Here is a 13,621-nt window from a genome sequence, read left to right on the forward strand (position 1 = left end):
AGGGAATTCCTGCACATTGTTCTGTTACTTGCAATAAACTTTATAAGATAAACAACATTTCCTTCATCAGACCATCACCTGACCTGATGAAGGTCTGATGTCCTAAACAATGTTTATATAATAAAGTTTATTGCAAGTAACAGGACAGTGTGCAGGAACTCCCTTTTCTCACTTATGGACACTTTCCTCCTACACACTTGTCTAAGATTTTGAAGGTGTGCATGAGCCTCTATATTTTAGTTTTTATTTTCCCTACATAAATTATATTCATCTAGCTTTGTTTCACTCTGACTCCTGGTCTTCTATGCACCACCTGCAGTGGCTTTATGCCCCCTCAGGGGTGCCACACACAGTGTGAGAACCACTAATACAGAGAAAGGATCGCTGTAGCCATACCGTCTTTTCAGCACTGCACTGCACTGGTTCACACCAACACAAATTTACACATTCACATCTGTCCTGTAAAACCTCAACCCGGGAACTGGCTCTCAAAGTCTGGAGTGTTTGTGAAGTCAGACTTTTTGTCAGTAACGTTTCATCATTTCATAGGTACACAATAAAACATTTTGAATGTTCTAAGCGCTTTGATAATGTTGGTCTATATGCATTCATTACATGCGCGTCCAGGCCAACAAAAACTGTAGAGTGTATGGTCTGAATGCACCACTAACCAACACAGGTGGCCTAAAAAAAACAGTAAATATTTGCATTTGGAGGAGCTTTTGAAACAGGAGTGGCTCTTCTGCCTGTTATTATGAGAGCTCAAAGAGAAAGACGGTCTCTAAATTAGGACATTGCTTTTTGTTTAACCAGAGATAATGCATCTGCTCTCATCCTTTCACTGGTGTAGGTTTCACCCTGAAGGACCTGGAGTCCGTCCCCTTTGGTGTGGCTCTGCCGATCAGAGAGGCCATCTACCGCTGCCGGGAACAGCCGTGCTCTGATTGGTCAGAGGAAGTCTGTCTGCTGATTGGGCGGCAGGATCTGACCAAACAAGCTCACAAGATGACCCTGGCCAAGAGCAAAGCTGTGAGTGTGAAATACGTTAACACTCAGAGCTTTTTATGAAGTGTTAAATCAGGGTACACACACTGTGGACTGACTTGGACTTCCCAGCTCTAGTGAAGAGTTTTGGTTTAAACCTTGTCACCGTAGCAAATGGTGCACACTGTCAGATTGAATGCGCCCCTATTGAGGGGCAGAGGACTCTGTTGCTCAGTATTGTGCTAAACCCCTAAGCCCGGTTCATTCAAATGTGAGGGATTTGATTTAAATCCTTTTTGTTACGGTACACCTTTCACATATTTTGTTTCACTGGAAAATAGGTCACAGTACTGAAGCATAAGACACTCTAACTTCTGTTTTACTGGGACTTAAATGACTTATCAGTGCCTGCAATGCACAGAGGATTCCACGTTAAAAAAATAATACTTTGAAGGTGTCTGAAAACATGTAATTATAATAGTAACCAAAAAATGCTTTGCTGTCATACCAGCTACAGTTTGGTTGAAGAAGCTGCCATTTTTCCCCCTCAAATTAATAGACATCTGAGGCGACCTGTAGCTCACCTGGCAGACTGTACACCCTGTATCGGCTGAGTCTTTTGCAGCAGCTTGTGTTTGATTCCAACTCTTGGTCCTTTGCTTCATGTCATCCCACCTCTCTCTCCCACCTTTCCTGTCTATCAACAAAAGATCTATCTTCAAAATAATGTTTGAAAGAAGAAAAAAATAATGATTATTTATCTTTGGAATAAATCTTAATCTCTCTGTACGGGAATATGTAACTCATTTGTGTGTGTGTATCTTCAGACTGAAGTTTTAGGTCTGTCCCTGGAGCCTCCTGCAACCACAGAAGCAGATGAGGAGGAAGACGGGATGTCGGACATTATTCAAGAGGTAACACATTATCTCTGGAGCTGTTGGCCTGCCTCACTCTAAAGATAATCTTTTCTAACCTTTTATCAATTAAAAAATATCCAAACAGGCTTGTGTTTTTTTATTCTGTTTTAAGTGTTACAAATTCAGGAGTTCCTATGTGAACATTTCATATGTTATCATCTCCAGGTCACAGGACTGATCTGGAGTCAGGATCTGAGGGTCCAGGAGGTGAGGAGGCTCCTGCAGAGCTCCAGGCCGGTCCGGGTCAGTGTTGTCCAGTTACCAGAGGTTTCTGATCATGAGTACATCGAGGAGAAAGAGAACAAGTGAGTGTAATGTGTGTGTGTGTGTGTGTGGCCTGTGCTCACAGACAGCAACACAGTTGTATATTTTCCTGTTGTGTGGTGCCTTTCTTCTTATTCCTGTCCCTGATTTTTTTGTCACATTGTTGTACCGTGTCAAATCAGTCTGTCTTTCTCAAAAATGTTCTTTTTTCCACTGTGTACATCTTTTGTTTGTTTCTTTGTCTTGTGGTTTTACATAGAGAATCCACTGGGATGCCTGTTGTAATCAGTGGTGGCCCACACCTCCTGTTAGTTATAGAATATTTCTAACTCGTTCACATCTTTGTTATTTTTCCCCCCAGACTGCTTCAGTTGTGTCAGAGGACCATGGCTCTTCCGGTTGGCCGAGGCCTTTTCACTCTATTCTCCTATCACCCTGTACCGACCGAACCTTTACCTGTTCCAAAGCTCAACTTGACAGGTAGTGTGATCATGTTCAAATATGTAGATTTTCACTTTTTAAATGCATTGGCTTAAGCATTTTTGCACTCCTGGTTCCCTCGTCTTGAAGTCAGTGGGTTTTTTTAATTGGTTTTTGGTTAGATGCCTGAAATAAGGTCCATGATTAACAGATTTTAGAGACTTTTATGTTTTGGTCTGACATAAAGTACGTCAGTAAATACTCCACTGTGAATTTTGAAGCTCTTATGTGTTTTTAAAAGATTGCTAACAAGTTGCTGAATGAGACCATGGACAATCATGCAGACACAGTCCTGCGACTGTGGTGTGCTTCATTTATAGCTGAATATTAGCTTTTTACTTCTGGTGATTACATTTAAGCTTCAAAAATCCTAAATATATATACCTACCTACTATATATACCTTTTATTGCTATTGTATCTCTGCTTTATTGACTGTACATTAACATCAACCTGCCCAGGGACAAAGGATGGAAATTAGCCAATGGCTACAATCCTACATATTTACATGCAAGTGTCTATTAATATGTACTGTCCCTGTTATTTAAAAAAAATAAAATAAAAATAAATAAAAATGGTGTTCATTGGCAAAGATTGCTGAACAAAACGTGCAAGTATCATAATGTTTGTTTGCCACAGATCTTATTTTCTGAAATAATTCAAAACCCGATGAAAAAATCCTATTCGGTTTTTGTTGAGGGAACCTGAACAATGTTAACTTGCGGGCTGACATACAGAAAAGGGTCATACCTGCACCACTTATTTATCTATTCATTTTTTTAAGATATTCTTTTTGGGCATTTTAGCCTTTAATTGATAGCTTAAGTGTGAAGGGGGGAGAGAGAGAGGGAAGGACATGCAGCAAAGGGCCACAGGCTGGAGTGGAACCCGGGCCGCTGCGGCAACAGCCTTGTACATGGGGCGCCCGCTCTATCCGCTAAGCCACCGACACCCCATACCAGCGCCACTTATAATGACTTTTGAATGACTTTAGGAAAAGCTGTTGCCACCCTGTGTCTCAGCTGGACAGTAACTCATGGATTCTTATTTATATGTTTTATGTGCTTATATTTGTATCAACAGAAAAATAAATCAGGATTTTGTTTGTTTTGTATTTTTTTAATAGATTTTATTGTGTATTTCTGTCTTTCCACCACAGGCCGTGCCTCTCCTAGGAACACTATGGTAGATTTGAACAGTGGAAACATCGATGTTCCTCCCAACATGACCAGCTGGCCCAGCTTCCATAACGGAGTAGCTGCTGGACTCAAAATAGCCCCTGCTTCACAGGTCAGCCTGAAACCACAGCTCTGTCATGCCTTATGTTCATTTTTCCACACCTGCAGCTGACTACCTTACATGTTTCTACAGTCTGCCTTGCTGGATTTCTATTCAATTTGTCATGTATAATGAAAGTCCTCATAATAAATCCTAATGTTTTTGGTGAAGCATTTCCTCCAGTGTTACCATCAGGCTGAGATTTATACTTGTATACAATAAAAATTAATTGACATGAAATGTATTTAGGGCTTCTGTCATTCTTTGAAACTTCTTTATTTGGAAATATTCAGACAAACTCATAGAAACTTCTGTCGCGGTTGCTCACCTTAACATTGTAAACCTTTAGACTCTATTGCAGTAAAAAAACCTCCCTTGTTCTCGTGCAAATAAATGTGACTTTCTCTTTGTTTGTTAAGGTGGACTCAGCCTGGATAGCCTACAACAAGCCAAAGAGCCCAGAGCTGGCTAATGAGTATGCAGGCTTCCTGATGGCCCTGGGCCTCAACGGACACCTCACCAAGCTGGCCACACTCAACATACATGACTACCTCACCAAGGTAAACACACATGCACCAGGTTTAGACTTTTTTTTTATAGCCAATATTGCCGTTAATATTCCAGAATTCCGGACAAATCCTTGTGTTAACAAATGAAGCAATTCTTTCCATAAAAACATCGTTAGGGAGCTTTAATTTTGAAACGGAAATTTAACTTCTTTGCTAAAAACTGCTCACATCACACAGAAAAAATTGGCCAGAGTCCAGACCTTTGTGTCCAAAAGCTGAGCAGAAGCTGCGCCTAAGTGGTGCTGCTCAGGCCTGCTGTGTGGCCCGGGGGTCATAGCTTACATTTCAATAGCAATACATCTGATCAAATTAAGTAACTTGGGAAAAAAAGCCTAATGGAGAAGCAGTCAGTTTAACAGAGTGACTAATCTGAGGTTTAGTGACAGAGGCAAAGGAGGAAAAAGACTCAGTGTGCAAGGTGTTACCGTAAATCACCAAGCCCACTATCCACCGTCTTGCTTGCCATGGTGAAGAAAAGCATACCTTAGATCTGCTCTACGAGGAGACCCGCAGTGTGTTGAAGGTCTTCTTGGAGAACATGATCTATGATGCCATCACCTACTTGACCATGACCACTGTGGATATGGCATATGCTCTAAAGAGGCAGGGGCGCACTGTGTACTGCTTCAATGGATAAATAAAATCTAAAATCTGGCCTGCATAATTCAAGTTGTCTCAGCAAAATATGTTCACACAATATTTGGCTTATTGATATGCCATCTGGCATATTTACCACTGGACATTTTGGCTGTAGATGTTTTTATCTGCCAGACAACTATATTTTGTACCAGAAAAAAAGCTGGCAAATGCCTGTTATTGTAAACCCTGGCGTGCCCACACAGGCTTACGTATGGAGAAAATATCTGAGTAGTTGTTTCACACCTTGGTAGTTGGGTAGAAAGAAAATAGTTTGTAAATGAAACTGCTCACAACAAAGTCTGTGGTTTGTCTTGAGTAACCGGGTCATGATTTCTGGAAAGAGACATAGCTGTTGGGTTTTTCAGATGTACTTTATTGGCGCTTTGTGCACCACAAGCTGAGTGTCATCTAGTTCCATGAAACTGGAAAGAAGGCAGACATCTCTACGGCCGGTATCTCCAACACTCGACAACTCACACCAAAACAATTTAGACTAATAAATAGCGCTACAGGTAAGAGGAAAAACACATATTTTTTATGTGGAGTCCTGTCCCTTTAACGCCCTACAAACGTACATAGGCAGACATATTTTGGGTTTAATGAGCACCTTTCCACCTTAATGCTCAGTTTACAGTAGACGGTGGTCTAAATTACTGTTTTTTACTGTGGTGCAAACACACACAGTAAACACACCAGTCACAAAGAAATGCAAGAAAGGGAAATAAATATGAAGTTAAATACAGTTTATACAAAGGTACACCCATTTACTCTCATTAACTTACGCACACAACTACACACACACCTACACACAGTTCTCTAGATGACTGTAAATGAGAGACGTAAACTCGCATTGGAGCCAGGCAGCCAGTCAGATCGAAACTCTGCCCTATGAGAACTTTGACACAAGATGAGTCCTTCCCACTTTCAAGTGAGAAAAACAACAGGATGCTGCAAGCCAATTCTTATTTTTCTTAATTAAAACAGGCAGTGTAACGACATGGGTAAAGATGAAGGGGAGCCACTGCACCAAATCCACACAGAGAGGATCCACACTGGGTTCAAGATTAATTTAGTTCCCATATAGATTCAGGATGTGAATTAAAGCTGCACTACATGAAGATCAAAGAGCTCTCCTTAATTCGTTTGTCTTTAAGTTAAATGTAAGGATGCTCTCATACAGATTTCAAAGTACTTGAAATTTGGGGGAAGTCCACAGCCTGAAATGATCGGATTAAAGTATTAATGCTGTCCTGTGAGGCTCAGCTCATTTTATATAATCGACCACAAAGATTATTGTACACATTTAATGGTAAGAAAGCCGTTTTTCAGAAGTCGCGAATTTAGGGCTTGGGTGTATTGAGCTATACATCAAAACCCTTAATTAAGCAAACTCGTCTTGTACAGTAATATTTTAATGATAATTCAGTGACACAACACAATCAAAATCACCTAATTCATCCATTATAATGAATGTACAGAAAATTATATTTGGACAAAGACATTAATAACTCTGGGTGACGCACACTGATTTATAGTCCAAATAAAACAGCAGGAAACTCATTAGAACTGCACAGTAAAACATGACAGACAGGTGTGTGTAACTGACAGTAAGTCTGAATGAAAACCATGAACGTGTCTCACAGTGAAGCCTGCTTGCAGCTCGTGGTTTTCTGTCCGCGTAATTTCTCTTTTACAGTGAGAATAGAAACTAACATACTTTGGATCAGTTCATCAGAATTGTGTATGGTTGTGGTTTTAGACAGAAGGTGGAGATGTGTGTGTGTGTGTGTGTGTGTCTGTCCCTTGTTTTTTTTAAGCATCCCAGTGTGTTTGCCTTGTTGCTGCAGCCTTTTGCAAAGACAAACTGAGCCAATGTAATGTGTTTTATTTGTTGTTATTAATTGTGGCTTTACAATCTGTGTTGTTATTTATTTAAAAGAAATGTGTGTGTTCTTTAGTCTCACCTTAAAAGGGTTACATTTATTTTTTATCTTTAAGATCTCTTGGTGGCACGGTGATGTAGTGGTTAACAGTGTCGCCTCACAGCAAGAGGGTTCCTGGTTTGAACCCAGGGTGGGGGAGCCCTTCTATGCAGAGTCTGAATGTTCTCCCTGTGTCAGCATGGGTTTCCTCCAGGTACTCCAGCTTCCTCCCACAGTCCAAAGACATGCAGGCTAATTGGTGACTCTAAATTGTCCATAGGTGTGAATGTGAGTGTGAATGGTTGTCTGTCTCTATGTGTCAGCCCTGTGATAGACTGGCGACCTGTCCAGGGTGTACCCCGCCTCTCGCCCAATGTCAGCTGGGATAGGCTCCAGCCCGCCTGTGACCCTCAACAGCATAAGCGGTTATGAAAAATGAGTGAATCTTTAAGATCTGTTCTCTCTGAACCTACTTTAGAAATTAAACTAGCAAAAAAAGACACTTCGTTGTTGTTTTGTCCAGGGTGTCTGCAGGTCCTTTAAAGGTTTTAAGATTTCTTAAATTCAATTTCATAAATATTAGGCCTTAAACGTCATTAAATAATTTTAATTGCCACAAATATTTTATCAAACTCTGACGTTACAAATCTTTAAAACTGCCACTGAGCCTGATACTGTCTTTTTATGTTATACATGAACATGTTGGCAAAATGTAGATGCATCTAACTGGTAAAACCCGCACTTGTACAGCGCTTTTCTAGTCTTCTGACCACTCAAAGCACTTTCACACTACTTGTCACATTCACCCATTCACACATTCACACACTGGTGGCTGAGGCTACCATACAAGGTGCCACCTCCTACTCAGTAACCATTCACACGCTCTCACACACTGATGGAACAGCCGCCGAGAGCAATTTGACTATCCTTTACAAAATTAGTAGTCATGAATATTCTTAGCATATTGTCCACTGACTTATACTTATTGAAGAGCATATCAGTCAGTAACACCAGTGGAATTCAGCGTTTTGGCAGTGACTGGTGATTGGAACTTGTAATTTTAATGCAGAGCAGAAATTATAGATAACCAATTTCAGACTGTTGGTGTAGGTACATGTAGGCTGAGCGCGGTATGCCTTTGTGATTATTAAAAACACACACAGGTGATCTGCAGGGGTCTAATGAAAACTGTCAGTCATGCTGAGCTGAGGTGTGGATGCTGGTTGAGCTCCTCAGATATTGAAATCCCAGTAAGAGGTGATAACACTGGAAGTAATTTGTTCTGCTGCGGCAGGTATTCAGCGCACAGGGACACCTCACGCTGTGTGATGTGCTGTACACATTTTACGTAAACTGACTAGTCTTTGAAGAAATCGCTTTATTTGTAGAAAAAATACCTCAGACCTCAGCTTTTGAAATGTTCAGAAACCGCCTCCTGTGTTAAAGTTGTGCCAGTAAGTTACAAATATTTTTTAAATCATGTTCAGCCATCTTCAACACCCCAAATCCACTGACATGTCTGTTCTGCAATGGTCCAACTTTTCACTGTTGCTTTTCAGGGCCATGAGATGACCAGTATCGGGCTCCTTCTGGGCGTGTCTTCAGCCAAACTGGGCACCATGGACATGTCAATTACCCGCCTGCTCAGTATACACATCCCTGCCCTTCTCCCGCCCACCTCCACTGAGCTGGACGTACCCCACAATGTTCAGGTAAGAGTGTATAAATAAGAAGTGTATCAGTGCAGTGAGGAAATACTTTAATTGTAGACCGTGAAATTGTGTTTATTGTAAGTGATTACGTATGACCGAGTGAGTATATGAGTAATTACACGGCTATTAGTCTGCGTGTGTTTATTAAGATCTGCAAACTGTTACTGACATCTTCAAGAATGTACAAATTACACACAAACAAAAAATTAACTGATAAGCATTCAATTTTCTTTCTGTCTGCTCTGCAGGTCGCTGCTGTAATTGGCATCGGGCTGGTGTACCAGGGAACGGGACACAGACATAATGCTGAAGTCTTGCTGTCTGAGATAGGTGTGTGTGTGTGTGTGTGTGTGTGTGTGTGTGTGTGTGTGCTCAAAACAGACAGATGCCACAAATGCACGACTCTTAAAAACAAAAATTAACTATAGGTTCAAAAGAAGTGCTTTTAACAGGGGATAGCTTTTTAATTAAAGGTCAGCATTTCCATTTTAAAGGTCCATTTTACATATGGTCAGAAGTTCTGAATACTGCTGAATACTACTGAAGTTCTGAATACTGCTGGCAAAAGGCACCAACAGAAATAGAGCTGCTACAATAAATGATAATAATAAACTGTATAAGAAGCATTTTTCACACTTGAAGAGACCAAACAATTGATTAATCAAGAAGCATCAGGTTAATTGATTGTTGATAGCAGCCTGAAACATAAATAAAAGTTAAAAAATGATCTTTATCTCATATTTCTGAGTGTGTTTCTTGCATTTTCTCGTCATGGACAGATGGTATAAATCTGTTTCTTGGCTTCTCTGTGTGTGTCTTTCAGGTCGACCTCCTGGTCCAGAGATGGAGTACTGTACAGACAGAGAGTCCTATTCACTAGCTGCAGGACTGGCTCTGGGCATGGTTTGTCTGGGGGTAAGTCATGCACGAAAAAACACTCTGCAGGCCGATTAATATTTACAGAAGCATTTTAATGTTGTTTTAACCAAAGGAAGTTCCAGCCGGGTTCGTCATATAACATGGTTTAAGGGAAACTGTCGGTCACAGAGAGTCACACAAAGTTGAACCTAAAATATTTTCCTTTTGATTATATATTCTGGTAGGGCTTTCTCCCTGTATGTTTGCTGAACGTGAACTCTGGAGAGCCGCAACTGCTTTCTCACAAAACCTTAAGTATATAATTGAAACTTTAGAACACAGAAACACTTTGTGCCATTAAACTTCACCACTGAAGTTTTTGTTTTTTGGCTTGATTTTTGCATTTTGGCATTCACAGTAAGAAGATGATTGATCCACCGAATTTCTTAGAAAGATAGAAAGATCAGTAGTTTCATTGTAATAGTACACAAGTGAGGTGGAACTTCACTGGGAAGGCTGAGAGGTGATATACTAAAGTCAAACCTGAAATGAAACCTCACATAAATGTGTTGTCACTTGTCATTCTCGTAGTGATACTTTGTGTTCATGCCAACTAAGGAAGAGGAAGAACGTACATTCTCACAAAGTTTACAATGACCTCTGTATTGTTGTCTCTCTGGCTTTCTGCCGCTGTGTGACATTGTCCCATATTATCTCCTGCTTTTTTTTCTCAACAAAAAATATTTTAATTTCTCTGTCTTTGTCTTGCACCGTAATTCCTTCCCCTCCACCTCTCTGTTATTTTGTCACTGTCCTGTTTCCTCCACCTTCTTTTCCCACTCTTGTCTCATCATTTTCCTGTCCCTTTTTGTCATCATCCTCTCTCCTTCCCTTAACCATCCCCCCTCCCGTCTCTCTCCTTGCAGCATGGCAGTAACCTGATTGGGATGATAGACTTGAATGTTCCCGAGCAGTTGTATCAGTACATGGTTGGGGGCCACCGCAGAGCTCAGGCTGGGGCCAACAGGGAGAGACACAAGTCTCCCAGCTACCAAATCAAGGTAGACGACAAATCCTTTTGTGTTTCTATTAAAAGATGAAAGTGTTATTTCACTGTACTGTAATAACATGTAGAACTTTTAAATACATCTTCATGAAGCTGCCAATCTCCTCCATTTTTCTTAAAGTCAAAGAAATTACTCATAACACTGTCATTTTAGCATTTCACAATGTAATCATTTCACGATAATGTGTAATGGCTTTATTATATATTAAAGCCTTATAGAGCTGGAGTAATACATCATCAGGGTATTTCACAGATGTATTGTCTCGTCGTTCAGTCTGTTTATTAGTAGGAAGAAATTGCAGTAAAGAAATGTCAGAGATTTGTTTTGAGGTACTGTAAGTCTGAAACTCTGTTGATATTATAAAGTCAGTCCCGAGAGTTTCATAATTAAATCACTGTACACATTATGTAATCATAAAACGTCATAATGATGTTCATCAATTCACACATCTTTTCAAGTTGACTGAAATACTTAAATTTGTTTCACTTAATTTAAATATACTCACAACAAAACACTGATAGTTACTGTGATTGGCTTGCTAACCAAATATTTGTTTTCTCCAAACATCATTAATGGTCACTCCAGGAGGGTGACACCATAAATGTAGATGTGACGTGTCCAGGGGCCACGCTGGCCCTCGCCATGATCTACCTCAAGACCAACAACAGGTGAGAAAAACAACTGTTTGATCCAGCTATCTCTTCAAGCACAGAAGTAAACAAGAAAGTCTCAGGGATGCACTTTTCTAAATCACTCGCGATACTTAAAATATTCTCTTGCTGCCACAAGTGCTTTTACTTTACAATAGCACCAACGAGCACTAGTTGCACTCGTACCAACTGGGAGCATGTTGTTCAATAATTTGTTTTGTATTTAAAGGAACAGTATACAACATTTAGAACATTATTATAGCAGTAAACAAGTATCTGCTAGGTAAATCTAAGGTGGGGTAATGGCGTCCTGAGCAGAGTGTGAAGTCACGCTCCCTGTGTGTGATGTGATCCAAGCTTCACTGTTCTTTGTTGTGCATGTGAGTCCCTGTGTTTCTTTTCCACTGGCTAGCTATTCGCCACTCTTCTGCACTTATGAGGCGGTTACTGCTGATAACGCTGCCGCAACCTATGATGGCAGCATGGCATTCCTCTCCCTCAGTGTTAGCACCGTTGGCTCTGTTAGCACCGTTAGCTTTGTTAGCACTGTTCGTGTTGTTAGCACTGCACATGCTGTTAGCGCCATTAGCTCTGAACGTCGCAAAGAGCTCTCTTAAAGGAATATTGCTTCATGTCTCAGTAAGGCTGTGCAATTAATCGTCTGGTGATCGCGATTACGATATTGAGGTCAAACGATTTCAAAATTAATAAAATCGAGGGTAAACGATTTTTGGTCACGGACGCCTGGAGATGATGTTATTTTGTCTTCTATGGAAGACGCGCATCACGCATGTGCAATACCGCCCCTCCCCTCCTCTCCTCTATTCACTCCACGAGCCAGTCAAGTAGGTGAACTACAAATAATGTGAGGGGCAGGTGATCGTGGAAGATTTCAAAAACAGCATGCGGAAAATGGCAGAGGGGGAGCGAGAGAGGTTGGTGTGTGTCTGTGCGTGCGCAATGGGGCGAAACTCCACCATGAGCGATATAGAAAGCAGAGGAGAATTGTAAACACGCGACCATGTAGAGACAGAAATGACATGCATTCGTGTAAACAATATAAGTCATCACATGCGCTGCATAAACATGAAACAATGCGCTATACAGCAAATAAAAAGGGTTTTGATGTATCACTTAACCACTCACATTTTATTTCAAGATACAAAACAATAGGAAAATTGACGTTTTAAAGAACATGATGGATGGCTGTGCCACTAAACACCTTGGAGTGAGTATGGTACATTTATAAATAGCAAACTGCATGTGTGGTGCTTTCTACTTTTCACCCATATCTTGTCCATGTGAATCGAGCAGAACACCCTAACCTGCCTGATGAATAGTTTCATCCCTCAGTGAGTCCAGTTGTCACATTACGCTAGAGGAACAAGACTCCTCCACCTTCCAGCTTTTTGCTGTTCGTCAAGAAGCTCCTGTCTTCTTTAAGGATTGTCTGATGCCGTCTGTCTGTTGGCTGAGAGGGTGTTGAAGGAGGCGATTAACACCTCCTTGTCTCTCCCTGGTTCTATCCACTAGGTCGATTGCGGATTGGCTGAAACCTCCAGACACTTGGTTCTTGCTGGATTTCATCAAGCCAGAGTTTCTGCTGCTGAGGGTTAGTGTGGCACTAGTTGTGTGCATGTGTGTGTGCATGTGTGTGTGATCATTTTTCCCACCTTTCCATAATCTGGTATATATGTCTCTCTGCCTCCTCTCCTCCTTCTCGCCTCTCTACCCTCTCAGACTCTTGCTCGGTGTATTATCATGTGGGATGAAATCCTCCCTAATACTGAGTGGGTCAAGAGTAACATCCCCCAGGTGAGAAAACACATATACATGCACACGGTTCATCAAAGCTACTGCGCATACTTATTGTGTAGTATCTCTTTCCTGATGCACACACAGAAGAACTGGATAGTTAGCAATGGCCACCTTGGACGAACAAGAAAAGAGCATCAACCACTTCATACGCAGAAAATACACTGAAGGGTGTTTGACAAGTTATTAGGACAAAATGCAGTGTGAAAACAACTTAACAACTCCTGAGAAGGAGTGAAAGTGAACCTCCGGCTGCTCCACTTAGTCTGCAGTAAGGGTTCTTGTGTTTGTTGGTCTGCTGCCAGAAAAAAGGCAGCGGCTAGATATAAATATGGTTAAAAATATAAATATGTCTGTTGATAAAGTAACAGAAATAGATGTACCGGACATATTTTGGCCCTTTGCAAACATGAGAGTCTCTTTGAAAAATTACATGTTATTATAGGGTAATAGCTGCTGGTTATTAAT

General features: G+C 40.9%; 1 protein-coding gene across 2 annotated transcripts in view; it reads left to right on the top strand.

The window, feature by feature from the left end:
• anapc1 (anaphase promoting complex subunit 1) overlaps positions 1–13,621 on the top strand; it is a 74,552-nt gene that overhangs the window by 35,744 nt on the left and 25,187 nt on the right. For both annotated transcript variants that reach the window (XM_033613728.2, XM_033613729.2), the window contains exons 28-40: positions 851–1,029; positions 1,812–1,898; positions 2,067–2,206; positions 2,527–2,645; positions 3,803–3,933; positions 4,341–4,481; positions 8,611–8,763; positions 9,012–9,093; positions 9,587–9,678; positions 10,548–10,682; positions 11,274–11,356; positions 12,872–12,950; positions 13,079–13,153. In XM_033613728.2, the coding sequence (XP_033469619.1) occupies positions 851–1,029; positions 1,812–1,898; positions 2,067–2,206; positions 2,527–2,645; positions 3,803–3,933; positions 4,341–4,481; positions 8,611–8,763; positions 9,012–9,093; positions 9,587–9,678; positions 10,548–10,682; positions 11,274–11,356; positions 12,872–12,950; positions 13,079–13,153 (1,496 nt within the window). The remainder of the gene's footprint in view (positions 1–850; positions 1,030–1,811; positions 1,899–2,066; positions 2,207–2,526; positions 2,646–3,802; positions 3,934–4,340; positions 4,482–8,610; positions 8,764–9,011; positions 9,094–9,586; positions 9,679–10,547; positions 10,683–11,273; positions 11,357–12,871; positions 12,951–13,078; positions 13,154–13,621) is intronic.

Source organism: Epinephelus lanceolatus, chromosome 17 (assembly GCF_041903045.1).
Source record: "Epinephelus lanceolatus isolate andai-2023 chromosome 17, ASM4190304v1, whole genome shotgun sequence".
Lineage (NCBI taxonomy): Eukaryota > Metazoa > Chordata > Actinopteri > Perciformes > Serranidae > Epinephelus > Epinephelus lanceolatus.